Here is a 26,334-nt window from a genome sequence, read left to right on the forward strand (position 1 = left end):
GCGTCCTCTGATTGGTCGGTATCAGTCTGTGTAAAGAAGCGTCCTCTGATTGGTCGGTATCAGTCTGTATAAAGAAGCGTCCTCTGATTGGTCGGTATCAGTCTATAAAGAAGCGTCCTCTGATTGGTCGGTATCAGTCTGTATAAAGAAGCGTCCTCTGATTGGTCGGTATCAGTCTGTAAAGAAGCGTCCTCTGATTGGTCGGTATCAGTCTGTATAAAGAAGCGTCCTCTGATTGGTCGGTATCAGTCTGTATAAAGAAGCGTCCTCTGATTGGTCGGTATCAGTCTGTAAAGAAGCGTCCTCTGATTGGTCGGTATCAGTCTGTAAAGAAGCGTCCTCTGATTGGTCGGTATCAGTCTATAAAGAAGCGTCCTCTGATTGGTCGGTATCAGTCTATAAAGAAGCGTCCTCTGATTGGTCGGTATCAGTCTGTATAAAGAAGCGTCCTCTGATTGGTCGGTATCAGTCTGTAAAGAAGCGTCCTCTGATTGGTCGGTATCAGTCTATAAAGAAGCGTCCTCTGATTGGTCGGTATCAGTCTATAAAGAAGCGTCCTCTGATTGGTCGGTATCAGTCTATAAAGAAGCGTCCTCTGATTGGTCGGTATCAGTCTATAAAGAAGCGTCCTCTGATTGGTCGGTATCAGTCTGTGTAAAGAGTGTCGGTGTCCTCTGGGGCTGAACAGTGAAGCCGATGCTGAAGAGCCTTAAAGCTGCTTCCTCTCTAGTGTCCAGCAGGGGGCGACTCCACCGGCTCCAAACAGAAGTCTGATTGGATGGAAGTCAATGAGGAAATGAGCCGACTTCTCTCCTGATTTATCAGCTCAGTGAACAGTTTCTGCTCTCAGTCTCTAGTTTACTGTCTTCTTCAGCACAGCAGGACGTTCATGTAGTCAATGATGGTCCATTTAGAGGAAGATACACCAGGAAGAGGGGGGGCAGAGCTTTAGGGGGGGGGCTACCTGCTCACTGACCAATCAGAGGAGGGTCCTGACTAAACCAGACCAATCAGAGGAGGTCTTTGTGGCACAAAAATCACTTATGGTTCCAAAAACCACGATGTAAAGCCAAACCAAAGGCTTCAAAACAGCGGTCCACAAACCAACAGGTGACATCACGATGACGTCCACTTCTTTCGTAGTCTTGGGTAGATCACGATCACCATCATACTATCAGTACACAGTACGCCTTCCTGTCTCTCGCAGCATGTGGGCTGTGACGGTCAGATCGCTTCAGACCAGCAGGAGGATCGCTGTGGCATCTGTGGAGGAGATAACTCCAGCTGTAAGATCATCAAAGGAAACTTCACCCGCAGCACCAAGAAACAAGGTCTGTTAAACCCTCAAACCAGTTCCACTCTTGGTTCTGGTTCTGTTTTGGTTCCAGTCAGGTCAAAGCCTCTTTCAGACAGATTCAGACAGATGGAGGTTCTGTAGAAGTAAACAGGTTCCCGGTGATGGGGACGGGCCGCTAAGTTATTCTTGGAGCGTTCATTTCTGATCAGTTAAAGATTGTCGTTCCCATGGCCCAGGTTACCTGAAGATCCTGGAGATCCCCAAAGGAGCCCGACACCTGCTGGTCCAGGAGTTCAAGGGAACTCCTCACATCCTGGGTAAGAGGAGGGAGCAGCAGGAGGAGCTGCTTTTGTTCAACACAACGTCGTCATTTTGAGTAAAACCTTGTTTTTCCTGCTCCAGCGGTGAAGAACCAGGAGACAGGTCACCTCTTCCTCAATAACGAAGACGAGCTCCCAGAAACCCGAGTGGTGATCGAGAAAGGTGTGGCATGGGACTACAGCAACACAGAGGAGCAGGAGTTGGTCCAGACCACAGGGCCGCTGAAATACAGAGTCCTACTCATGGTCAGTCAGTGAGCGCGGTAAAATCCAACAGGCTCACATTCTGACAGAAAAATCACAGCCTGCCTCTGTTTCTGTCGGTCAGGTCCGCTCCCATGGCGAATCCAAGGTGACGGTGTCCTACAAGTACATCATCCAGGATCGTCTCCGGTCCTCACTGGAGTCCAACCTGGTGCAAGAGGACTCCATCTTCTACGAGTGGGCGCTGAAGAAGTGGTCGCACTGCTCCAAACACTGCGGAGGAGGTATGCAAGTTGGGTAGTCAGCAGGGTGATTTAGTTACCAGGGTAACAGCTGCACGGTAGCTTACAATGTCGTCTGGTTACCAGGGAAACAGTACACAAGGTTTGGCTGCAGGAGGAAGGCTGATGGGAAAATGGTTCACAGGATGTTCTGCTCCAACATCAACAAACCGAGAGCCATCAGTCGCAACTGCAACAGCAACGCCTGCAACTCGCCAAGGTAACGCACAACAGGTCGCCACGGTACCATACAACAGGTCGCCATGGTAACATGCAGCTGATACATGTCTCACCATGTTCAGATTTTGGCTGATTGCTGGTTCAGGCGACGCTGTCAGTTTAGGCAGCCAGAAACAACCTCTTCCTGCTCCAGATGAATGAGGCACCAGAACTGAACATCGATCACAGTGTATTGTATGAAATCTTGCTGTTTCTGCCGCCCCAGCTGGACGACCGGGGAGTGGGAGGACTGCAGTGCCTCCTGTGGTCAGACGGGGTGGCAGCGTCGCTGGGTGAGCTGCCAGCAGACGTCCAGCATGAGTCAGCATCAGCAGCAGCGTTCAGTGCACAGCAAGCTCTGTGGCGAGGACCGACCGGAGGGGAAACGAACCTGCAACCGTATCCCCTGCCCTGCTTCCTGGAGATCTGGACCCTGGACCCCGGTACACAAAGTCACAAAGTTATCTGACTTTGACTCTCTGGACTACCTATACCTTCCTTCAGTCTTGTTTGTCAAATAAGACCCCAGATCAATATCTGATCGGTTTAGGACCTGAACATCAGAGTCTGATCGACTTCTTTCTGTTTGTAGTGTTCAGTGTCGTGTGGAAACGGGACTCAAGAGCGTCAGGTTGCGTGTTCAAGTCCCGGAGGTTCAGCCCAAAACTGCAGCCAGCCTCAACCAATCATATCTCGCACCTGCTATGCCCCGCCATGTAGCGGTAGGCATCAGCCAATCATGTACCACACATTTGTCAGACAGGGAGGGATGCTGGGAGTTGTCGTCTGTGTGTAGCTGACTGTGCTTGTCTCCTCCTGCAGGCGACCAGAAGAACTCCTTCATTCAGTGGCTGTCCAGGTCCAACCCAGAGTTCCCAGCACCAAAGATCTCCTCCAGTAAAACACTCCTACTCTTCCTCCTCCTCTTCCTTCTCCTCGTTATTCAGGTTTTTTTGACGTTTGAGATGACGCAGGATCTGATCAGGAAAAACAGGCGTAAATGATCTGATCTAAGAAAATATATCTGACCAATGTAGTGAAAGGTTTTCTGACACAGGTAACGCCAGGTGGAGACGATGAGGTGTTCTCTGCGCATAAACAACTGTAAAGTCTTCACACAACTCGCTGAATGAACCTAAACAGATGACGACTGGTCACCTGTCCTCTTGCTCTGTCTCCAGGGCAGCGTTGCCGTGGTGACCGCTCAGTGTTTTGTCGGATGGAGGTGTTGAATCGGTACTGCTCCATCGCTGGATACCGGCAGATGTGCTGCAAGTCGTGCAGCGAGGGAAACTCTGACAACCTCAGCAGCACAAACCCGCCAACCGGCAACAGCAGGTCAGAGTGACGGCTGGAGGGAGGTCAGGGTTTGGTTTGGTGAAATCCTCTCATTCCCTCCAATGTGAAACATCAGAGTCACAGAACAAGAGGATTATGTTTAGGACGCTGATATTGAAAAGAACTGTCAATCAAAGCTAATAAAACGCGTTCTCACCGTCCTCATGAAGCAGTTTTGACAGTTTAACTTTTGGATGTTTTCTCCAAGTTTCAACTTTGAATTTTAATTTAGTTAATTAATTTTAGTTAGTGACAAATCTTCCATGTAATAAAAAACATTTTAAACTTCCTGATCTGACATTACCGATTGTTTTGTTTTTGACTTTTAGTTTGTTGATTGTAACCACGGAGACGATGACTTCGCCACGAGCCTCCTCCTGGTCTGACAGCAGTGACATCAGCAGTGACATCAGCAGCACTCCACCTCCCAGCTTCACTGTAACTCTGCCCCCCACCAGCAGGAGCAGCAGTGATTTCGTGTATGTGGACTACAACGATTACGATGAGTATTCGTCCTACGAGGATCCTCATATTCCCGCTGACCCTCCGGCTATCATTCCAACTACCATCACCACCACCACCACTGCTGCGACTACAACTACGAGGCGTCCGAGAAAAACTGCTCCACCACATTTATTCAGGAGGAAAACTGCCACTCCCATAATGCCCCCTGTCATAGTTCCTGTAGTAACTGCTGAGGGTCAAAGTCCAACACCGGCACCACTCAAGACGTCTGCTGTCCCAGAGTTTCCCACCACGGCGTCAGCTGATCCAGGTGACATCATCTCCGCCACATCATCGCCCAACAGAACATCGGGGGACTGGAGCCTTCAGGCCGGGCCGACGCCAACATCATCGCAGTCGACGTCTTTCTTCCCGCTCCCTAAGAAGGAGAACAACTCAGTGGACGAGGTCCTTTATCGGATCGTGGGATTGGACGGTGACGTCGCCAGGGGGCAGCAGAACTACTTTGTGCCACGGATGCCACCGTTCCGCGAGCGAACACAAAACAAACGCATCCAGCAGCTTCTGAACGAGAAACGCCGTCAGGATCTCCTGAGGAGATCCAGCAGGAGTAGGGAGGGCACGACTGGCAGGAAACTGGCCGGGTTATGAAACCAGGTTTCAGGTTCGTCCTTCGCTCACGATGCCGCATGTTCAGCTTGCTAACTTTGTGCTAATGCTAATAAACTCTTAACGAGAAACAGAGACAGACTGCAGAGCCCCCGCTCTCTCGACTCTGTATTACATTCATGTTCGCCATAAAGCAACGTTAGCTGGTCCTGAAGTCCAGAGCTGAGCCCAAGGGTTCACTGGGACCAGGACGTGGAAATATTTGCTTCCGTTTTTCTGGTTTTCACCTTCATGACATTTGTACCAACTAATCCTGTTACTAAATAAAGCAAAGTCTTATCCAGATGATGATGTCATCACGACTCACCTGTTGACCCTTAAAGGAACAGTTCAACATTTAAGTAAATGCACATGTTCACAGTGATTCAGCTTCACACTGACTTGACTTGACGACATTTCTCTGTTTTAACGAGGAAATCATCCAGACTAAAAACCCTAATTCTAACCTGTTAAACAGAGAGCTGTTGCTTTTATTCTTTGGTTTTTGTCCGTATGAATCGTCTTGTCTAAATTTAAACTTAAAGAAGAACAAACCCACAAAGTCGAGGTGTGTACAGACAGTTTTACAGTGTTAGATCCAGTCAAACACACCGAGCTGTCACAGAGTGTGAATAAAATCAGAGGGTTCTAACACACTCAGGCTTCAGCTGTTTAGTGTTTCAGTGGATCAGTGGACTCAGCTGATGGTGGCGTTGAGGTAAATCCCCAGTGGAGGCATTTTAGAGACCATTTTTACATCTGTGACTGTCACGGAAAAGAAGAGCTTTTATCAAATGAATCGATACCCATGATCCTCTGTGTCCTCATCCTGGTGTCTGAGTGACTGGTAGGTAGTGACAGTGTTGGAACTGGTCCAGTAGATCACCTCAGCCAGCAGACACCAAACGGGCTGCAATGGCTGCAACGTGATCCTTTGGGACAACTGCACCTGATCACAGTAGGTCCACTAGAAGAGCTTGTTTGATCCACTGCCAGGCTCAGAGTGTTATTCTAAGTGTGTGACAGCATCATGGAAAGGATCCCTACAGAGAGAGACCTGGAAGATCCTTTTGGTTTAACCACAAACAGCACACACACCAGACTACATTCACTAAAACAGGGATTTTAGAGCTGCTGCCTCCATCAGTCAGTGATTGATTCAGATTGTCAGATTGATTATCAATAACTAATAATTGATTTTACACTCAGATGTTAAGTTTGATTTTTACTTTATTGGCAAATACAAAGTGTTCATGAAGCAGATTATTCTTCACTCTTTATTTTGTCGTCCTCAGTTTTCAATAATAATCATTGATTAGCTGTTTAGTCAGTGGCAGAACTGATCAATAACCAATAATCACAGTACAAACAGACAGACGAGCTAAAAACACTCTAATCAATCTAATCGATAAACTGATTCATTGGTTATCAGAACAGTTTTCATGTTTATAGCTTTAGAGCATTTTAAAATCTATCATTATGATCTATGTATTGATTGTATCTCCAGTTAAATGAAGTATGAGCAGTAAACGCGCTCAGACTGGATCCTTCCAGGGTCGATCACTCTGACGCTCTCTGGATAAACTGGATCATCATTAGTAACAAGTATCCTGTATTTATACTTTACTGGGTTTTTAAGTGACACACGGAGTACAAAGTGAAGCATCTTCACTAAGATGTAATAAAACTGAACAGTAACGCATAATGAACCGCCAGTACAGAACCTGGTCCTGGTCCTGGTCCTGGTCCTGGTCCTGGTCTGTGCCTGTGAGGACAGACTCGGGGCACAGCGCTCTCTGCTGCCTGGCAGGATAAGCTCCGGGCACAGAGACCCTCTCTCTGTCCTTGACACTAGTACGAACAAGCCAAGATGGCGGCCGCCGCAGTCCGGAGCATCGGTTCCACTTTGGGGAAAAACCTCCGAGAGATCCGCGTCCACCTCTGCCAGACCTCCGCGGCCAGCAAGGGGGCCAGGTGAGCTCCGGGGAGGCGGGACCGGCCGGTACCTCACACACCGGAGCTATTATTAACGACTAGCTGCCTGCCTGCTAGCTTAGCATCTCAAAGGATAACCTGAAGTAACAGTTAGCTGTTAGCTGTTAGCATGTAACTGTGACCAGAGCAGACTGAACAAATCACCAGTTTATTCACTAACGGAGTGACTGCTGGTGGCAAAGAGTGATGTGGAAACTGGTTCCATTAAAGGCTGCAGAGGTCAAAGGTCTTCTCATGAGCTCAGAGGGACGAGCAGGACGTTATTATCATGACCAATATTAACTCTGTGTGTGTGTGTGTGTGTGTGTGTGTGTGTGTGTGTGTGTGTGTGTGTGTGTGTGTTGTAGGGACTTTGTGGAGCAGCACTATGTGAGTCTGAAGAAGTCCAACCCGGACTTCCCGATCTTGATTCGAGAGTGTTCTGGAGTCCCGGCCCGGATCTGGGCCAGACACGGTGAGCCGACCACATAAAGGAGCATTTCACACGTTCACGTCAACAGACACGCAGACGGAAGCCCAGCAGGTCCAAACTTCACCTCAGAGAACTACAGTCACAGAACGGTTCCACTTCAAGTCCCAACGCTTCACTGTTTAATACAAATGCTTCATCTGACGCTTCACCTGCTTTCACTGTTTTCAGTTTCAATTCCAACACATCAAATGATCAGACTTAGTCCACTTCAGCTGCTTTCAGTGCTCCCACACAGTTCAGCAGGTTTAAACCTACAGAGAGAGCGCTCCAGTGTCCCAGTGTGACTGACCCAGGTCATCTTTAGCAGTGCGTTGGTGTCTAATATGATGAAGGTGATGGTAACAATGTTGATGAAGGTGTGTGTGCTGTGTGTGCAGACTTCGGTAAGGAGAGCAGCGTCTCAGTGGACAACATGTCAGCTGACCAGGTGGCCGCATCCCTGCAGACGTTGGTCCAGACCAGGCTGTGACCCCCCCCCCCCCCCCTCCTCCTGTATTATGTGTTGATGTGAATAAAGGTGGTGTTACTAATGTAACTCTGGTGCTTTATTCTCTGTGGGCCATTAAGGTGGTCTGAATGAGTTTTAAGGAGGCTCCCATGCTTTCCCTGGTGGTTCAAGGTGGTCTGTTTGGGTTTCGCTGCACAGACGCCTTTAAAAACAAGATGAACTCTGACACTTAGTTGTTTTTAGTGGATTGATACTTTATATTAATTCCACCATAAATACATTCACAGAAAATCAGACCTTTACTTTGAAAAGACTCCTCACAGAACAGGAAACGACCTTCAGTCTGCACCAGCACCAGCTGGTCCTGGAGAACCTGTTGCAGTGCCCCTGCTCACCTGCGGGGGGCACTGCAGCAGTAAGCTCACCTGTCTCTCCCCGCGGCCTGCAGGCGGCGCTGAACCGGAAGCAGGCGGTAAAACGGAAATGACGCACATCACAACAGAGGGAAGTTCCGCTGAAGAACACAACCGAAGAGGGCTGCGGACCAACAGCGCAGATAAACAAACCCTGTGAGGTTCAGCTTTAGTCTCCGCCGGACGGAACAGACGGTCTACCGGGGAAAGGAGCACCGACGCCCCGCCACGATGCCTGAAAGTGAGTCCGAGCTCCGGAAGTGCCTGTTATTCAGAGCGGCTGTTAGCACGCCAACAGGATGTTAGCCTGCGTTAGCACGATGCTAGCCGACTTAACGGCAACACAAACAATTTAATCCCGATGAGAAGTCATTAAGATAGAAGTTGAACTAAAAACGGTGATTAATGGCGGACGGACGTGTTTTTATCGGTGTAAACGTTGAATCTCTCTATGATGCTCCGTTAGCTTAGCTGCTCCGAGCCGAGAACATCACACCAAACTCCGTTCACATGGTGACCCTTTAAAGCTAGTAGGCACAGACTGACCTTACTGAGGGTGGAGTCAGAGGACAGACTTTACTGAGGGTGGAGTCAGAGGACAGACTTTACTGAGGGTGGAGTCAGAGGACAGACCTTACTGAGGGTGGAGTCAGAGGACAGACTTTACTGAGGGTGGAGTCACAGAGGACAGACTTTACTGAGGGTGGAGTCAGAGGACAGACTTTACTGAGGGTGGAGTCAGAGGACAGACTTTACTGAGGGTGGAGTCAGAGGACAGACCTTACTGAGGGTGGAGTCAGAGGACAGACTTTACTGAGGGTGGAGTCACAGAGGACAGACTTTACTGAGGGTGGAGTCAGAGGACAGACTTTACTGAGGGTGGAGTCAGAGGACAGACTTTACTGAGGGTGGAGTCAGAGGACAGACTTTACTGAGGGTGGAGTCAGAGAACAGACTTTACTGAGGGTGGAGTCAGAGGACAGACTTTACTGAGGGTGGAGTCACAGAGGACAGACTTTACTGAGGGTGGAGTCAGAGGACAGACTTTACTGAGGGTGGAGTCAGAGAACAGACTTTACTGAGGGTGGAGTCACAGAGGACAGACTTTACTGAGGGTGGAGTCACAGAGAACAGACCTTACTGAGGGTGGAGTCAGAGGACAGACTTTACTGAGGGTGGAGTCACAGAGAACAGACCTTACTGAGGGTGGAGTCACAGAGGACAGACTTTACTGAGGGTGGAGTCAGAGAGAACAGACTTTACTGAGGGTGGAGTCAGAGGACAGACTTTACTGAGGGTGGAGTCAGAGGACAGACTTTACTGAGGGTGGAGTCACAGAGAACAGACCTTACTGAGGGTGGAGTCAGAGAGAACAGACTTTACTGAGGGTGGAGTCAGAGAACAGACTTTACTGAGGGTGGAGTCAGAGAGAACAGACTTTACTGAGGGTGGAGTCAGAGGACAGACTTTACTGAGGGTGGAGTCAGAGGACAGACTTTACTGAGGGTGGAGTCAGAGAACAGACTTTACTGAGGGTGGAGTCAGAGGACAGACTTTACTGAGGGTGGAGTCAGAGGACAGACTTTACTGAGGGTGGAGTCACAGAGAACAGACTTTACTGAGGGTGGAGTCAGAGAACAGACTTTACTGAGGGTGGAGTCAGAGAGAACAGACTTTACTGAGGGTGGAGTCAGAGAGAACAGACTTTACTGAGGGTGGAGTCAGAGAGAACAGACTTTACTGAGGGTGGAGTCAGAGGACAGACTTTACTGAGGGTGGAGTCAGAGGACAGACCTTACTGAGGGTGGAGTCAGAGGACAGACTTTACTGAGGGTGGAGTCAGAGAGAACAGACTTTACTGAGGGTGGAGTCACAGAGGACAGACTTTACTGAGGGTGGAGTCAGAGGACAGACTTTACTGAGGGTGGAGTCAGAGAGAACAGACTTTACTGAGGGTGGAGTCAGAGAACAGACTTTACTGAGGGTGGAGTCAGAGAGAACAGACTTTACTGAGGGTGGAGTCAGAGAGAACAGACTTTACTGAGGGTGGAGTCACAGAGAACAGACTTTACTGAGGGTGGAGTCACAGAGAACAGACTTTACTGAGGGTGGAGTCAGAGAACAGACTTTACTGAGGGTGGAGTCAGAGAGAACAGACTTTACTGAGGGTGGAGTCAGAGAGAACAGACTTTACTGAGGGTGGAGTCAGAGAGAACAGACTTTACTGAGGGTGGAGTCACAGAGGACAGACTTTACTGAGGGTGGAGTCAGAGAACAGACTTTACTGAGGGTGGAGTCAGAGAGAACAGACTTTACTGAGGGTGGAGTCAGAGAGGACAGACTTTACTGAGGGTGGAGTCACAGAGGACAGACTTTACTGAGGGTGGAGTCAGAGAGAACAGACTTCACTGAGGGTGGAGTCAGAGAACAGACTTTACTGAGGGTGGAGTCAGAGAGAACAGACTTTACTGAGGGTGGAGTCAGAGAACAGACTTTACTGAGGGTGGAGTCAGAGAGAACAGACTTTACTGAGGGTGGAGTCAGAGAACAGACTTTACTGAGGGTGGAGTCAGAGAACAGACTTTACTGAGGGTGGAGTCAGAGAACAGACTTTACTGAGGGTGGAGTCAGAGAACAGACTTTACTGAGGGTGGAGTCAGAGAGAACAGACTTTACTGAGGGTGGAGTCAGAGAACAGACTTTACTGAGGGTGGAGTCAGAGAACAGACTTTACTGAGGGTGGAGTCAGAGAACAGACTTTACTGAGGGTGGAGTCAGAGAGAACAGACTTTACTGAGGGTGGAGTCACAGAGGACAGACTTTACTGAGGGTGGAGTCAGAGAGAACAGACTTTACTGAGGGTGGAGTCAGAGAGAACAGACTTTACTGAGGGTGGAGTCAGAGATGGGCCTCAGAAGGAGAACTCCCTCCTTCTAGGATCAGTAAAGTCTGAGCAGCGTCAGTTAAACCATTAAACTCACCAACATGTCCTCCGTCCTCCAGCTGAGAGCTACTCCAACCCCCTGGCCCCGGAGGGCCACGAGCTGGACGACCACCGAGCTGCTGCCCAGTGAGTGTGTGTGTGTGTGTTGTTTATTCTGTAGTGTGTGTTTATTTAGTGTGTGTGTGTGTGTGTGTTGTGTGTTTATTTAGTGTGTGTGTGTGTGTTGTTTATTCTGTAGTGTGTGTTTATTTAGTGTGTGTGTGTGTGTGTGTGTGTGTTGTGTGTTTATTTAGTGTGTGTGTGTGTGTTGTTTATTCTGTAGTGTGTGTTTATTTAGTGTGTGTGTGTGTGTGTGTGTGTTGTGTGTTTATTCAGTGTGTGTGTGTGTGTGTGTTGTGTGTTTATTCAGTGTGTGTGTGTGTGTGTGTGTGTGTGTGTGTGTGTGTGTGTTGTGTGTTTATTCAGTGTGTGTGTGTGTGTGTGTGTGTGTTAACCATGTGTCTCTCTTCAGGTCCAAACTGACCAATGATGACTTCAGGAAGCTGCTGATGACACCAAGGGCGACGCCGTCCTCGGCCCCGCCCTCCAAGTCCAGACACCATGAGTAAGTGACAGAAACACACCGGGGGACAGAGGATGAGGAGGATGGTGATGATGAAGCAAGTAATTCATTTGCATTTTTACCCAGAATGCCAAGAGACTACAACGAGGACGAGGATCCTGCAGCAAGGAGAAGGAAGAAGAAGAGGTGAGCGTGTTGTGAAACTCCCTCCTGTTAGCTTTAGCAGTTAGCATGCTAACACAGACCCTACAGCGCCACCTGGAGCTTCAGTTCTTTTGCTCAGAATATTCCGAGCTCCAGTTTATCCATTCATTTTATTGACTATTGGTTGTTTTTCCCCTTGCAGCTACTATGCTAAGCTACGGCAGCAGGAAATGGAGCGAGAGAGAGAGTTGGCTGAGAAATACAGAGACAGAGCAAGAGAGAGGCGAGACGGCGTCAACAAAGACTACGAAGAGACCGAGCTGATTAGCACAACGGCTAATTACAGAGCTGTAGGACCCACCGCTGAGGCGTGAGTACTGCTAATGCTAGTACAGCTAACTATAGCTGAGTGCTGCTAATGCTAGTACAGCTTACTACAGCTGAGTGCTGCTAATGCTAGCACAGCTAACAGTACAGCTAACTACAGCTGAGTGCTGCTAATGCTAGTACAGCTTACTACAGCTGAGTGCTGCTAATGCTAGCACAGCTAACAGTACAGCTAATTATAGAGCTGAAGGAACAATGGCTGAGGTGTAAAAAATGCTCAGACCAGCAGACCGTGGATCAGTGTGTGTGTGTGTGTGTATCAGTGTGTGTTTCAGTGTGTGTGTGTGTGTTTCCAGGGATAAGTCGGCAGCGGAGAAGCGCCGTCAGCTGATCCAGGAGTCCAAGTTCCTGGGGGGGGACATGGAGCACACTCACTTGGTCAAAGGTCTGGACTTTGCTCTGCTGCAGAAGGTGAGACCACCTGAATGAGGAAGAACACCTGGTGTCATTCTGATGACAGGTGTTAGCATTGATGCTAACCTGTAGCTGCACCTCTGAATTGGCTTCTTCAGTTGTTTGTAGTAGTAACTGTGTGTGTGTGTGTGTGTGTGTGTGTGTGTCCAGGTGAGAGCTGAGATCACCAGTAAGGAGAAGGAAGAGGAGGACATGATGGAGAAGGTCCAGAAGGAGGCAAAGTAAGACACAGTAGAAAGCTCCAGAACCACACTGTGACCTCATGTCTGAGCCACATGAGTCCTTTAGCGCTTGGTGAGCAGAGATCAGGGACCAGACCACCAGACCACCAGACTACCAGACCATCAGACCATCAGACCATCAGACCATTAGACCACCAGACCACCAGACCACCAGACCATCAGACCATCAGACCACCAGACCATCAGACCACCAGACTATCAGACCATCAGACCATTAGACCACCAGACCACCAGACCACCAGACCATCAGACCATTAGACCATCAGACAACCAGACCATCAGACCACCAGACCACCGGACCATCAGACCACCAGACCATTAGACCACCAGACCATCAGACCATTAGACCACCAGACCACTAGACCATCAGACCATCAGACTATCAGACCATCAGACCATTAGACCACCAGACCATCAGACCACCAGACCATTAGACTACCAGACCACCAGACCATCAGACCATTAGACCATCAGACAACCAGACCATCAGACCACCAGACCACCAGACCATCAGACCACCAGACCACCAGACCACCAGACCATTAGACCACCAGACCATCAGACCATTAGTCCACCAGACCACTAGACCACCAGACCACCAGACCACCAGACCATCAGACCACCAGACCACCAGACCATTAGACCACCAGACCATCAGACCACTAGACCATCAGACCACTAGACCATCAGACCATCAGACCATCAGACCATTAGACCATTAGACCATCAGACCACCAGTCTGAAACAGGCTGGAACAGGCCGGAACAGTGTGAAACAGGCCGGAACAGTCTGAAACAGGCCAGAACAGTCTGGAACAGGCCAGAACAGGCCAGAACAGTCTGAAACAGGCTGGAACAGTCTGAAACAGGCCAGAACAGTCTGGAACAGGCCAGAACAGGCCAGAACAGTCTGAAACAGGCCAGAACAGTCTGGAACAGGCCAGAACAGTCTGGAACAGGCCGGAACAGGCCGGAACAGGCTGGAACAGGCTGGAACAGGCTGAAACAGGCTGGAACAGGCAGGCAGAGTGAGCATCAGTCCTCAGCTCACTGAGGAGGGAGAGAGAGAGACGAGTCTGATGGCAGAGCAGCCTGAACTGGACCCTCTGACCTGTCTGTCTGTCTGCCTGTCTGTGTGTTTCAGGAAGGACGTGGAGCCAGAGGAGAAGATTGAGTTTAAGACTCGTCTTGGTGAGTCATGGTTACTTATGGGTTACTAGTCAGACTAGTTAGTTGTGTTTACTAGCTGTGACAGGGTTTTATCAGTACCAGGAAGTAAAGAGCCCCCCCCACCACCCAGGTAGGAACATCTACCGCGTGGTGTTCAGGACCGGCCAGGTGGAGCGGAACGAGCTCTTCCTGCCCGGCAGGATGGCGTACGTGGTCGACCTGGACGACGAGTTCACCGACACCGACATCCCGACCACACTGATCCGCAGCAAGGCCGACTGTCCCAGCATGGAGGTACTGACACCTGTCTCACACCTGGACAGCAGCTGGTCGTTGTTTGTCGGTGTGTCATTGATCTCTGGTCTGGTCTGGTCTGGTCTGGTCTGGTCTGGTCTGGTCTGATCTGATCTGATCTGGTCCCCTTGTGTCTCTCAGGCTCAGACCACTCTGACCACTAACGACATCGTCATCTCCAAGCTGACTCAGATCCTGTCGTACCTGCGACAGGGAACTCGACACAAGAAGATCAAGAAGAAGGACAAAGGTAACGTGCCCCCCCCTTTATTAACACAGCCCCCCCCCCGGTGAGAGGCTGACCCTGTGTCTGTGCCGTAGGTAAGCTGGATGAGAAGAGGGCTCCCGAGGCAGACCTGAGGTGAGTCCACGGCGTCCAGAGGTCGCTCTGCTCCGTCGCTCTGCTCCGTCTCACCGCCGTCTCTCTGTGGTTTCAGCATCTTTGACGACATCGGGGACTACATCCTGTCCACCGGGTCGGCCTCCAAACCCCCCAGGGACAAAGACCGGCACCGCGACAGGGACAGGGACAGGGACAGGGAGAGGGAGAGGGAGAGGGACAGGGAGAGAGAGAGAGACAGGGAGGACGAGAGCAAGAGGAGACACAGCTACTTCGAGAAACCACGAGGAGACGAACACCAGGTCAGACAGACGGGGGGGGGGTATTACTTCAGATACAAGTATTAATAGTATAGTATAGTATTATAGTGTACCATAGTACTATATATACTATATATACTATAGTACTACTATAGTATAGTATAGTGTTTTCTGGAACTAACTGTCTGTCTGTGTCTCACTCTCTGTGACTGTCTGTCTGTCTGTCTGCAGGTCCTGGAGGTGGATTCAGGTAAATCACTTCAGTTATTTTCTCTTCAACATTAAACAAATGTTAACTGATGAAATCACTAACGAGGGAACTCTCTGTCTCCCTGCCTGTCTGTCTGTCTCTCTCCCTGCCTGTCTGTCTGTCTCTCTCCCTGCCTGTCTGTCTGTCTCTCTCTCTCTGTCTCCCTGCCTGTCTGTCTGTCTCTCTCTCTCTCTCTGTCTCCCTGCCTGTCTGTCTGTCTCTCTCTCTCTCTCTGTCTCCCTGCCTGTCTGTCTGTCTGTCTCTCTCTCTGTCTCCCTGCCTGTCTGTCTGTCTCTCTCCCTGCCTGTCTGTCTGTCTCTCTCTCTCTCTCTGTCTCCCTGCCTGTCTGTCTGTCTGTCTCTCTCTCTGTCTCCCTGCCTGTCTGTCTGTCTCTCTGTCTCCCTGCCTGTCTGTCTCTCAGGTCCGGGATCAGTCAGAGATCAGATCAAAATGATCAATGAGAAGTTTGCCGGAGCAGCAGGCAGCCAGTGGCAGAGCCAGGAGCCATATCCTTCACCCAGGAGTACTGTGTGTACTAGTACTGCATTAGAGCAGTACTGTGTGTACTAGTACTGCATTAGAGCAGTACTGTGTGTACTAGTACTGCGTTAGATCAGTGCTGTGTGTACTAGTACTGCATTAGAGCAGTACTGTGTGCACTAGTACTGCATTAGAGCAGTGCTGTGTACTAGTACTGCATTAGATCAGTGCTGTGTGTGCTAGTACTGCATTAGAGCAGTGCTGTGTACTAGTACTGCATTAGATCAGTGCTGTGTGTGCTAGTACTGCATTAGAGCAGTACTGTGTGTACTAGTACTGCATTAGAGCAGTGCTGTGTGTACTAGTACTGCATTAGGAGCAGTGCTGTGTGTACTAGTACTGCATTAGAGAAGTGCTCTGTGTACTAGTACTGTGTGTCGTAGTAGTAGTGTGTAGTAGTACTGCAGTAATAGCAGTACTGTGCAATAGTACTGCAGTAGTAGCAGTACTGCAGTAGTAGCAGTACTGCAGTACTAGTACTGTGTGTAGTAGTTCTGCAGTAGTAGCAATACTGCGTGTAGTAGTACTGCATTAGAGCAGTACTGTGTGTAGCTGTACTGCAGTAGTAGTAGTACTGTGTGTAGTAGTACTGCATTAGAGCAGTACTGTGTGTAGCTGTACTGCAGTAGTAGTAGTACTGTGTGTAGTAGTACTGCAGTAGTAGTAGTACTGTGTGTAGTAGTACTGCAGTAGTAGTAGTACTGTGTGTAGTAGTACTGCAGTATGGATCCTTGACCAGGCTGAACTGGCTCCAGGAGAGACGGTAAAGAGCAGCTGGGAGATTTCTTTGGAGGATCGAACTCATACGCAGAGTGTTATCCTGCTACGTAAGACACCCAGAGAGACAGACACCCAGAGAGACAGACAGACAGAGAGACAGACACCCAGAGAGACAGACAGACATAAATACTCACTCATGTATGTATTGGTCCTGTAACTGTGTGTGTGTGTGTCTAGGATGGATGACCTGGCTGTGGACAGTGATGAAGAGGTGGACTACAGTAAGATGGACCAGGTAACTACAGCTCCCAGCATGCATCACTGCTCTGTGTGACCCTGCCGACAATAAATTCAACACGGATTCAAAACCTCCATTGGAAAACAGGCTGTTTTAACGCCAACATGAAGGTCCAAATGTTCAATCATTCAATCTTTATTTATACAGCAGCCAATTCACAACAGTGAACAGTGATCTGGGAGCACAGTGCTCTAGTGGGGTAGTACGGTACTATGAGCTCTTTAAGATATGATGGGGTCTGAACATTAAGAACCTTGTAGGTGAGGAGAAGGATTGTACCTCTAAGAACAGGGGACTGCTACTTTGGAAACATTAACCATTTAAAACACCAAAGTCACACAATAGCTCAGACTGACTGATGGAGGCAGCAGCAGAGCAGCAGCTCTAAAATCCCTGTTTTAGTGAATGTAGTCTGGTGTGTGTGCTGTTTGTGGTTAAACCAAAAGGATCTTCCAGGTCTCTCTCTGTAGGGATCCTTTCCATGATGCTGTCACACACTTAGAATAACACTCTGAGCCTGTCAGTGGATCAAACAAGCTCTTTTAGTGGACCTACTGTGATCAGGTGCAGTTGTCCCAAAGGATCACGTTGCAGCCATTGCAGCCCGTTTGGTGTCTGCTGGCTGAGGTGATCTACTGGACCAGTTCCAACACTTTTACTACCTACCAGTCACTCAGACACCAGGATGAGGACACAGAGGACCAGGGGGAGAAACAGGGGAGTGACCCTTTAAAACGAGTCACAGAAAAGTTTTATTGACGATGTTGTTGTTGTTCCTAATTGGTTTTATTTCTAAAACTTAAAAGATTCCATCAGTGAACGCTCAGATTCACAAACAGGATCCAGGGTTAGAAACAGTGGAGTGACCCTTCAATGAATCTGTGTTTGATGATGATTGAAAGATTGATTGTTTTAGCTGTGAATCCGAGTGTGGAGCTTTTCTTCAGGTACAAACCAGCTAATGATGGAAACAGCTCTGCTTGTTTTGGCGACCATATTATTAATGTGTGTGTGTGTGTGTGTGTGTTTCAGGGGAATAAGAAGGGTCCGTTGGGTCGGTGGGACTTTGACACTCAGGAGGAATATTCAGACTACATGAACAACAAGGAGGCTCTGCCAAAGTACGTGAGCTTCATTCATCCCTCAGCACTGACTGACAGGTGCCACCAGGCGTGTCCTGCTTCACTTCTCCTCTTCATCACTAACATAGATTCTGGCTGTAATAAAACACAGCAGAGGCGGAGAAATGAATAGTAAAGATGCACAGATGAAGAGAGAGCTGGAGAACAGCAGACCAACATCAGCAGGGAAGACGGCTTTAATTAAGTGGACAGACAACATGGACATGGAGAAGGAAACACACTTGTCTCAACAACAAGGAGGAAGACAAAGAACGACAGACATTAACCGAGAGACGAGACGACCTAACCCTAAACAGCAATAAATCAACAGAAACAAATGACAGCAGGAACAGAAGAAGAAATAGCAGAAGTAGAAGCTGATAATGAAACGGGACATAAATGACTACATGCGTCATATTTACCAGCTTTATGGGACACAAGATGATTAATTATCAATTTATAATCAATGCTAAATCTATAATCATGTTGCTACTGGAAACAGAGCGTGTTGACGATAAAGTTTGTCCCTGCAGGGCCGCCTTCCAGTATGGCATCAAGATGTCTGAGGGCAGGAAGACTCGCCGCTTCAAGGAGACCAATGAGAAGGCAGAGCTGGACCGCCAGTGGAAGAAGATCAGCGCCGTGAGTCAAACACGCCACGAAACACGACTAAACACGACCTGAACACGACTGAACACAACCTGAACATGACTAAACACAACTGAACACGACCCAAACACGACCTGAACACGACTAAACTCGACCTGAACACGACTAAACACGACTAAACACGACCTGAACACGACTAAACTCGACCTGAACACGACTAAACTCGACCTGAACACGACTAAACACGACTAAACACGACCTGAACACGACTAAACACGACCTGAACACGACTAAACACGACCTGAACACGACTGAACACGACTGAACACGACCTGAACACGACCTGAACACGACTAAACACGACTAAACACGACTGAACACGACCTGAACACGACCTGAACACGACTAAACACGACCTGAACACGACTGAACATGACCTGAACATGACTGAACACGACTGAACACGACCTGAACACGACCTGAACATGACTGAACACGACTGAACACAACTAAACACAACTGAACACGACCCGAACACGACCTAAACACCACTGAACACAACTAAACACGATTAAACACAACTGAACACGACCCGAACACAACTAAACATGACTAAACACGACCGAACACGACTAAACACGACTAAACATGACCTGAACACGACCGAACACGACCTGAACACGACCGAACACGACCTAAACACGTCCTGAACACGACCTGAACACGACTAAACACGACCTGAACACGACTAAACACGACTAAACACGACTAAACACGACTTGAACACGACCTGAACACGACTAAACACGACCTGAACAGGACTAAACACGACCTGAACACGACTAAACACAACTGAACACGACCTGAACGCAACTAAACACGACCTGAACGCAACTAAACACGACCTAAACACGACTAAACACAACTGAACACGACCCAAACACGACTAAACACAACTGAACATGACCTAAACACAACTGAACACGACCTAAACACAACTGAACACGACCCAAACACGACTAAACACGACCTGAACACGACTAAACACGACCTGAACACGACTAAATACACCTGAACACGACCTGAACACGACCAAACACGACCTGAACACAACCGAACACCACCTGAACACAACCGAACACGACCTGAACACGACCAAACACGACCTGAACACAACCGAACACGACCTGAACACCACCGAACACGACCTGAACACGACCGAACACGACCTAAACACGACTTGAACACGACTAAACACGACCGCAACACGACTTAACACGACCGCAACACGACTTAACACGACCGGAACACGACTAAATACGACCTGAACACGACTAAACACGACCTGAACACGACTAAACACGACTAAACACGACCTGAACACGACTAAACACGTCACGCTGTTATCACTCAGTAACCAGCTGCTGCTGACGTCTCTTTCTGTGTCACAGATCATTGAGAAGAGGAAGAAGATGGAGGCTGATGGGTGAGTACTTCCTGTTTCCTGTCATCATCCATTCAACCAATCAGAGGAGAGCTGGCAGTACTAGTGTTGTAACAATGAGCAGGAGGCAGACAGGAAACAGGGAGCCGACAGAAGATAGACAGGAAGTAGGAAGCTGACGGCAGATAGACAGGAAATAGACAGGAGGCAGACGGCAGACAGACAGGAAACAGACAGGAGGCAGACGGCAGACAGACAGGAAACAGACAGATGGCAGACAGACGGGAAACAGACAGGAGGTAGACGGCAGACAGACAGGAAACAGACAGGAGGCAGACAGGAGGCAGGAAGATGGCAGACAGACAGGAAACAGACAGGAGGCAGACAGGAAACAGACAGGAGGCAGGCAGATGGCAGACAGACAGGAAACAGACAGAAGGCAGACGGCAGACAGACAGGAAACAGACAGGAGGCAGACGGCAGACAGACAGGAAACAGACAGATGGCAGACAGACGGGAAACAGACAGGAGGTAGACGGCAGACAGACAGGAAACAGACAGGAGGCAGACAGGAGGCAGGAAGATGGCAGACAGACAGGAAACAGACAGGAGGCAGACAGGAAACAGACAGGAGGCAGGCAGATGGCAGACAGACAGGAAACAGACAGGAGGTAGACGGCAGACAGACAGGAAACAGACAGGAGGCAGACAGGAGGCAGGAAGATGGCAGACAGACAGGAGGCAGACAGGAAACAGACAGGAGGCAGGCAGATGGCAGACAGACAGGAAACAGACAGGAGGTAGACGGCAGACAGACAGGAAACAGACAGGAGGCAGACGGCAGACAGACAGGAGGCAGGCAGATGGCAGACAGACAGGAAACAGACAGGAGGCAGACGGCAGACAGACAGGAGGCAGGCAGATGGCAGACAGACAGGAAACAGACAGGAGGCAGACGGCAGACAGACAGGAAACAGACAGGAGGCAGACGGCAGACAGACAGGAAACAGACAGGAGGCAGACGGCAGACAGACAGGAAACAGACAGGAGGCAGACGGCAGACAGACAGGAGGCAGGCAGATGGCAGACAGACAGGAAACAGACAGGAGGCAGACGGCAGACAGACAGGAAACAGACAGATGGCAGACAGACGGGAAACAGACAGGAGGTAGAAAGCAGACAGACAGGAGGCAGACAGGAGGCAGGCAGATGGCAGACAGACAGGAAACAGACAGGAGGCAGGCAGATGGCAGACAGACAGGAAACAGACAGGAGGTAGACGGCAGACAGACAGGAAACAGACAGGAGGCAGACGGCAGACAGACAGGAGGCAGACAGACAGGAGGCAGGCAGATGGCAGACAGACAGGAAACAGACAGGAGGCAGACGGCAGACAGACAGGAGGCAGGCAGATGGCAGACAGACAGGAAACAGACAGGAGGCAGACGGCAGACAGACAGGAGGCAGGCAGATGGCAGACAGACAGGAAACAGACAGGAGGCAGACGGCAGACAGACAGGAGGCAGGCAGATGGCAGACAGACAGGAAACAGACAGGAGGCAGACGGCAGACAGACAGGAAACAGACAGGAGGCAGACGGCAGACAGACAGGAAACAGACAGGAGGCAGACGGCAGACAGACAGGAGGCAGGCAGATGGCAGACAGACAGGAAACAGACAGGAGGCAGACGGCAGACAGACAAGAAACAGACAGGAGGCAGACGGCAGACAGACAGGAAACAGACAGATGGCAGACAGACGGGAAACAGACAGGAGGTAGACGGCAGACAGACAGGAAACAGACAGGAGGCAGGCAGATGGCAGACAGACAGGAAACAGACAGGAGGTAGACGGCAGACAGACAGGAAACAGACAGGAGGCAGACGGCAGACAGACAGGAGGCAGGCAGATGGCAGACAGACAGGAAACAGACAGGAGGCAGACGGCAGACAGACAGGAGGCAGGCAGATGGCAGACAGACAGGAAACAGACAGGAGGCAGACGGCAGACAGACAGGAGGCAGGCAGATGGCAGACAGACAGGAAACAGACAGGAGGCAGACGGCAGACAGACAGGAAACAGACAGGAGGCAGACGGCAGACAGACAGGAAACAGACAGGAGGCAGACGGCAGACAGACAGGAGGCAGGCAGATGGCAGACAGACAGGAAACAGACAGGAGGCAGACGGCAGACAGACAGGAGGCAGGCAGATGGCAGACAGACAGGAAACAGACAGGAGGCAGACGGCAGACAGACAGGAAACAGACAGGAGGCAGACGGCAGACAGACAGGAGGCAGGCAGATGGCAGACAGACAGGAAACAGACAGGAGGCAGACGGCAGACAGACAGGAGGCAGGCAGATGGCAGACAGACAGGAAACAGACAGGAGGCAGACAGCAGACAGACAGGAGGCAGACGGCAGACAGACAGGAGGCAGGCAGATGGCAGACAGACAGGAAACAGACAGGAGGCAGACGGCAGACAGACAGGAAACAGACAGGAGGCAGATGGCAGACAGACAGGAAACAGACAGGAGGCAGACGGCAGACAGACAGGAAACAGACAGGAGGCAGACGGCAGACAGACAGGAGGCAGACGGCAGACAGACAGGAGGCAGGCAGATGGCAGACAGACAGGAAACAGACAGGAGGCAGACGGCAGACAGACAGGAAACAGACAGGAGGCAGACGGCAGACAGACAGGAGGCAGGCAGATGGCAGACAGACAGGAAACAGACAGGAGGCAGACGGCAGACAGACAGGAGGCAGGCAGATGGCAGACAGACAGGAAACAGACAGGAGGCAGACGGCAGACAGACAGGAAACAGACAGGAGGCAGACGGCAGACAGACAGGAAACAGACAGGAGGCAGACGGCAGACAGACAGGAGGCAGGCAGATGGCAGACAGACAGGAAACAGACAGGAGGCAGACGGCAGACAGACAGGAAACAGACAGGAGGCAGACGGCAGACAGACAGGAGGCAGGCAGATGGCAGACAGACAGGAAACAGACAGGAGGCAGACGGCAGACAGACAGGAAACAGACAGGAGGCAGACGGCAGACAGACAGGAGGCAGGCAGATGGCAGACAGACAGGAAACAGACAGGAGGCAGACGGCAGACAGACAGGAAACAGACAGGAGGCAGACGGCAGACAGACAGGAGGCAGGCAGGAGGCAGACGGCAGACAGACAGGAGGCAGATGGCAGACAGACAGGAAACAGACAGGAGGCAGACGGCAGACAGACAGGAAACAGACAGGAGGCAGACGGCAGACAGACAGGAAACAGACAGGAGGCAGACAGCAGACAGACAGGAGGCAGACGGCAGACAGACAGGAGGCAGGCAGATGGCAGACAGACAGGAAACAGACAGGAGGCAGACGGCAGACAGACAGGAGGCAGGCAGGAGGCAGACGGCAGACAGACAGGAGGCAGATGGCAGACAGACAGGAAACAGACAGGAGGCAGACGGCAGACAGACAGGAAACAGACAGGAGGCAGACGGCAGACAGACAGGAAACAGACAGGAGGCAGACAGCAGACAGACAGGAGGCAGACGGCAGACAGACAGGAGGCAGGCAGATGGCAGACAGACAGGAGGCAGACGGCAGACAGACAGGAGGCAGGCAGATGGCAGACAGACAGGAAACAGACAGGAGGCAGACGGCAGACAGACAGGAAACAGACAGGAGGCAGACGGCAGACAGACAGGAGGCAGGCAGATGGCAGACAGACAGGAAACAGACAGGAGGCAGACGGCAGACAGACAGGAGGCAGGCAGGAGGCAGACGGCAGACAGACAGGAGGCAGATGGCAGACAGACAGGAGGCAGACGGCAGACAGACAGGAAACAGACAGGAGGCAGACGGCAGACAGACAGGAAACAGACAGGAGGCAGACAGCAGACAGACAGGAGGCAGACGGCAGACAGACAGGAGGCAGGCAGATGGCAGACAGACAGGAAACAGACAGGAGGCAGACGGCAGACAGACAGGAGGCAGGCAGATGGCAGACAGACAGGAAACAGACAGGAGGCAGACAGCAGACAGACAGGAGGCAGACGACAGACAGACAGGAGGCAGGCAGATGGCAGACAGACAGGAGGCAGACGGCAGACAGACAGGAGGCAGGCAGATGGCAGACAGACAGGAAACAGACAGGAGGCAGGCAGATGGCAGACAGACAGGAAACAGACAGGAGGCAGACAGCAGACAGACAGGAAACAGACAGGAGGCAGACGGCAGACAGACAGGAGGCAGGCAGATGGCAGACAGACAGGAAACAGACAGGAGGCAGACGGCAGACAGACAGGAGGCAGACGGCAGACAGACAGGAGGCAGGCAGATGGCAGACAGACAGGAGGCAGACGGCAGACAGACAGGAGGCAGGCAGATGGCAGACAGACAGGAAACAGACAGGAGGCAGACAGCAGACAGACAGGAGGCAGGCAGATGGCAGACAGACAGGAAACAGACAGGAGGCAGACAGCAGACAGACAGGAAACAGACAGGAGGCAGACGGCAGACAGACAGGAGGCAGGCAGATGGCAGACAGACAGGAGGCAGACGGCAGACAGACAGGAGGCAGGAAGCGGTGAGTAAACTGTGTGTTTGTGTTTCAGGGTGGACGTCAAGAGGCCCAAATACTGAACACCTCCCTGACTGGCTGCTCCACCGGCTGGTGATCCCTGATTATCTGTTGTTGACTTTAGTAACCAGTCGTTCAGTCAGTCTGCTAGAAACCTGAACCTGTCATTGATTAGGTCCAGATATCTGATGTTATTGATTAGTTAGTGATTTTGTTGTCTGTGAAAACTGAATCATCAATAAAAGTGGTGTCACTAGTTGAACTTTTATCTGGTTTAAATAGTTAGTTTGACTAGTTTATCTGGTTAGTTTAGTTAAACTGGGTCCAGTTTTCCAGGATTCGTCAGATTCAGACGTGAACTTTGTTTATCCGTTGGATGGACTCATTAATTAAGAGGCTAATGAATGTGGGCGGAGTGTGTGTGGTAATTAGTGTTTGATCTCGTTAAGGGGCTTCTGTTGTTTCAGGAGTCGTCGAGCTCGTTAAGATCAAACTTTGTGTATGTTGTTGTTGTGACTGACTCACCTCCTTGTTAATTAGCACCAACAAGGCTAACGAGTGTTTCTAATCAGCCCTGTGTGTGTGTGTGTGTGTTTGTGTGTGTGTGTGTGTGTGTGTGTACGGACAGCTGGACTGATGAATATGTATCTGGATGTTTGTGAAGATGCTAACGAGGCCTCAGCTCCGCCCCCCGTGGCTCCAACAGTTTTTAACTTGATGTTTGATGAGTTTATGTAAAACGTTAAGTCTGAAATTTAATATTCAGCTTTAAACTTTAAATGTTTATGAACTTCAACCTCGTTTGTTTTTGTCAAAGCCATGAAACTATTTGAACTGAACCTTTAACAAGGGGAGACGGTTGACCTAATGATGGATTAGACGTAAAACCACAGAAGAAGAGGCAGCACATGCTGTATCTTCCTGCTCTGACCTCTGGGTGGCGCTGCACTGATCTGAGCCCCTGTAGCCACGATGCTAATGTTGCTATGCTAACAGTGATGCTTCCTGTTTGTCAATCTGAGTGTTTGCTGATGGAAAAGTTTTAACAAGTTTAAGAAATAAAACTAATTAGGAACGAACAACATCGTCAAAATGTTTTCTGACTCCTTTTAAAGGGTCACTCCCCTGTTTCTACCCATGATCCTCTCTGTCCACATCCTGGTGTCTGAGTGACTGGTAGGTAGTAAAAGTGTTGGAACTGGTCCAGTAGATCACCTCAGCCAGCAGACACCAAACGGGCTGCAATGGCTGCAACGTGATCCTTTGGGACAACTGCACCTGATCACAGTAGGTCCACTAAAAGAGCTTGTTTGATCCACTGACAGGCTCAGAGTGTTATTCTAAGTGTGTGACAGCATCATGGAAAGGATCCCTACAGAGAGAGACCTGGAAGATCCTCCTGTGTTTTGTGCAGATTGTTTGGTTCATTGTGTGACTTTGGTGTTTTGTGAATGGAGTCTGGTGTATTTGAGGAGAGCGATAGCTACCAGACTCCAGTGACACAAATGATAATTTTAGAGTTCCAGTTGATGGTGTGCTGCTGCCTCCATCATTTAGTTTGTTTGGTTTATTGTGTGACTGAGAAGGTTTAAAGAATTAGTTTGGATCCAACACAATATCTGTGTAACACACAGTAACACAGACACACTGACTGATGGAGCAGCAGCTCTAAAATCCCTGTTTTAGTGAATGTAGTCTGGTGTGTGTGCTGTTTGTGGTTAAACCAAAAGGATCTTCCAGGTCTCTCTCTGTAGGGATCCTTTCCATGATGCTGTCACACACTTAGAATAACACTCTGAGGTGATCTACTGGACCAGTTCCAACACTTTTACTACCTACCAGTCACTCAGACACCAGGATGTGGACAGAGAGGATCATGGGTAGTGACCCTCTAACTCTGTCCTC

General features: G+C 50.0%; 3 protein-coding genes across 4 annotated transcripts in view; all 3 read left to right on the plus strand.

Moving 5' to 3' along the window:
• LOC139224721 (A disintegrin and metalloproteinase with thrombospondin motifs 2-like) overlaps positions 1 to 5,078 on the plus strand; it is a 30,601-nt gene extending 25,523 nt beyond the window's left edge. Inside the window, exons 18-27 of the mRNA XM_070856018.1 lie at positions 1,208 to 1,331; positions 1,534 to 1,614; positions 1,700 to 1,863; positions 1,946 to 2,105; positions 2,190 to 2,322; positions 2,548 to 2,764; positions 2,914 to 3,043; positions 3,144 to 3,218; positions 3,503 to 3,659; positions 3,989 to 5,078. Coding sequence (XP_070712119.1) covers positions 1,208 to 1,331; positions 1,534 to 1,614; positions 1,700 to 1,863; positions 1,946 to 2,105; positions 2,190 to 2,322; positions 2,548 to 2,764; positions 2,914 to 3,043; positions 3,144 to 3,218; positions 3,503 to 3,659; positions 3,989 to 4,775 — 2,028 coding nt within the window. The 3' untranslated portion in view covers positions 4,776 to 5,078. The remainder of the gene's footprint in view (positions 1 to 1,207; positions 1,332 to 1,533; positions 1,615 to 1,699; positions 1,864 to 1,945; positions 2,106 to 2,189; positions 2,323 to 2,547; positions 2,765 to 2,913; positions 3,044 to 3,143; positions 3,219 to 3,502; positions 3,660 to 3,988) is intronic.
• Positions 5,079 to 6,610: 1,532 nt separating this feature from the next.
• On the plus strand, positions 6,611 to 7,774 carry ndufa2 (NADH:ubiquinone oxidoreductase subunit A2). The gene is made up of 3 exons (XM_070856052.1): positions 6,611 to 6,746; positions 7,115 to 7,221; positions 7,617 to 7,774. Exons 1-3 carry the CDS (start codon positions 6,643 to 6,645, stop codon positions 7,706 to 7,708), a joined length of 303 nt encoding a protein of 100 aa, XP_070712153.1. The 5' UTR covers positions 6,611 to 6,642; the 3' UTR covers positions 7,709 to 7,774.
• A 430-nt stretch (positions 7,775 to 8,204) lies between these two features.
• ik (IK cytokine) lies at positions 8,205 to 24,697 on the plus strand. 2 transcript variants are annotated; one of them, XR_011586717.1, is made up of 21 exons: positions 8,205 to 8,341; positions 11,104 to 11,170; positions 11,556 to 11,648; positions 11,733 to 11,792; positions 11,953 to 12,120; positions 12,434 to 12,548; positions 12,702 to 12,772; positions 13,937 to 13,983; positions 14,093 to 14,256; positions 14,398 to 14,506; positions 14,578 to 14,617; positions 14,694 to 14,898; positions 15,088 to 15,106; positions 15,528 to 15,611; positions 16,392 to 16,473; positions 16,604 to 16,661; positions 17,697 to 17,785; positions 18,319 to 18,427; positions 19,846 to 19,880; positions 24,464 to 24,567; positions 24,611 to 24,697. XR_011586717.1 is itself a non-coding variant. In XM_070856032.1 (20 exons), the coding sequence occupies exons 1-20, from the start codon at positions 8,332 to 8,334 to the stop codon at positions 24,489 to 24,491; spliced, it is 1,653 nt and encodes a 550-aa protein (XP_070712133.1). In that variant the 5' UTR covers positions 8,205 to 8,331; the 3' UTR covers positions 24,492 to 24,697. The 2 variants fall into 2 exon arrangements, 1 of the variants encoding a protein (XP_070712133.1); XM_070856032.1 differs by having other exon boundaries at positions 24,464 to 24,697.
• The last annotated feature ends 1,637 nt before the right edge of the window (positions 24,698 to 26,334 follow it).

The sequence above is a fragment of the Pempheris klunzingeri genome, unplaced genomic scaffold (genome assembly GCF_042242105.1).
Source record: "Pempheris klunzingeri isolate RE-2024b unplaced genomic scaffold, fPemKlu1.hap1 Scaffold_50, whole genome shotgun sequence".
Taxonomy (NCBI): Eukaryota; Metazoa; Chordata; class Actinopteri; order Acropomatiformes; family Pempheridae; genus Pempheris; species Pempheris klunzingeri.

Excerpts from the sequence above, each read along its gene's own strand:
- ndufa2 (XM_070856052.1), top strand. The coding sequence starts at position 6,643 with ATGGCGGCCGCCGCAGTCCGGAGCATCGGTTCCACTTTGGGGAAAAAC. Across the intron at positions 6,747-7,114 it reads GCGGCCAGCAAGGGGGCCAG|GGACTTTGTGGAGCAGCACT; the intron begins GTGAGCTCCGGG and ends TGTGTGTTGTAG. Across the intron at positions 7,222-7,616 it reads CCGGATCTGGGCCAGACACG|ACTTCGGTAAGGAGAGCAGC; the intron begins GTGAGCCGACCA and ends CTGTGTGTGCAG.
- ik (XM_070856032.1), top strand. Across the intron at positions 12,121-12,433 it reads GTAGGACCCACCGCTGAGGC|GGATAAGTCGGCAGCGGAGA; the intron begins GTGAGTACTGCT and ends GTGTGTTTCCAG. Across the intron at positions 14,257-14,397 it reads CCGACTGTCCCAGCATGGAG|GCTCAGACCACTCTGACCAC; the intron begins GTACTGACACCT and ends TGTGTCTCTCAG.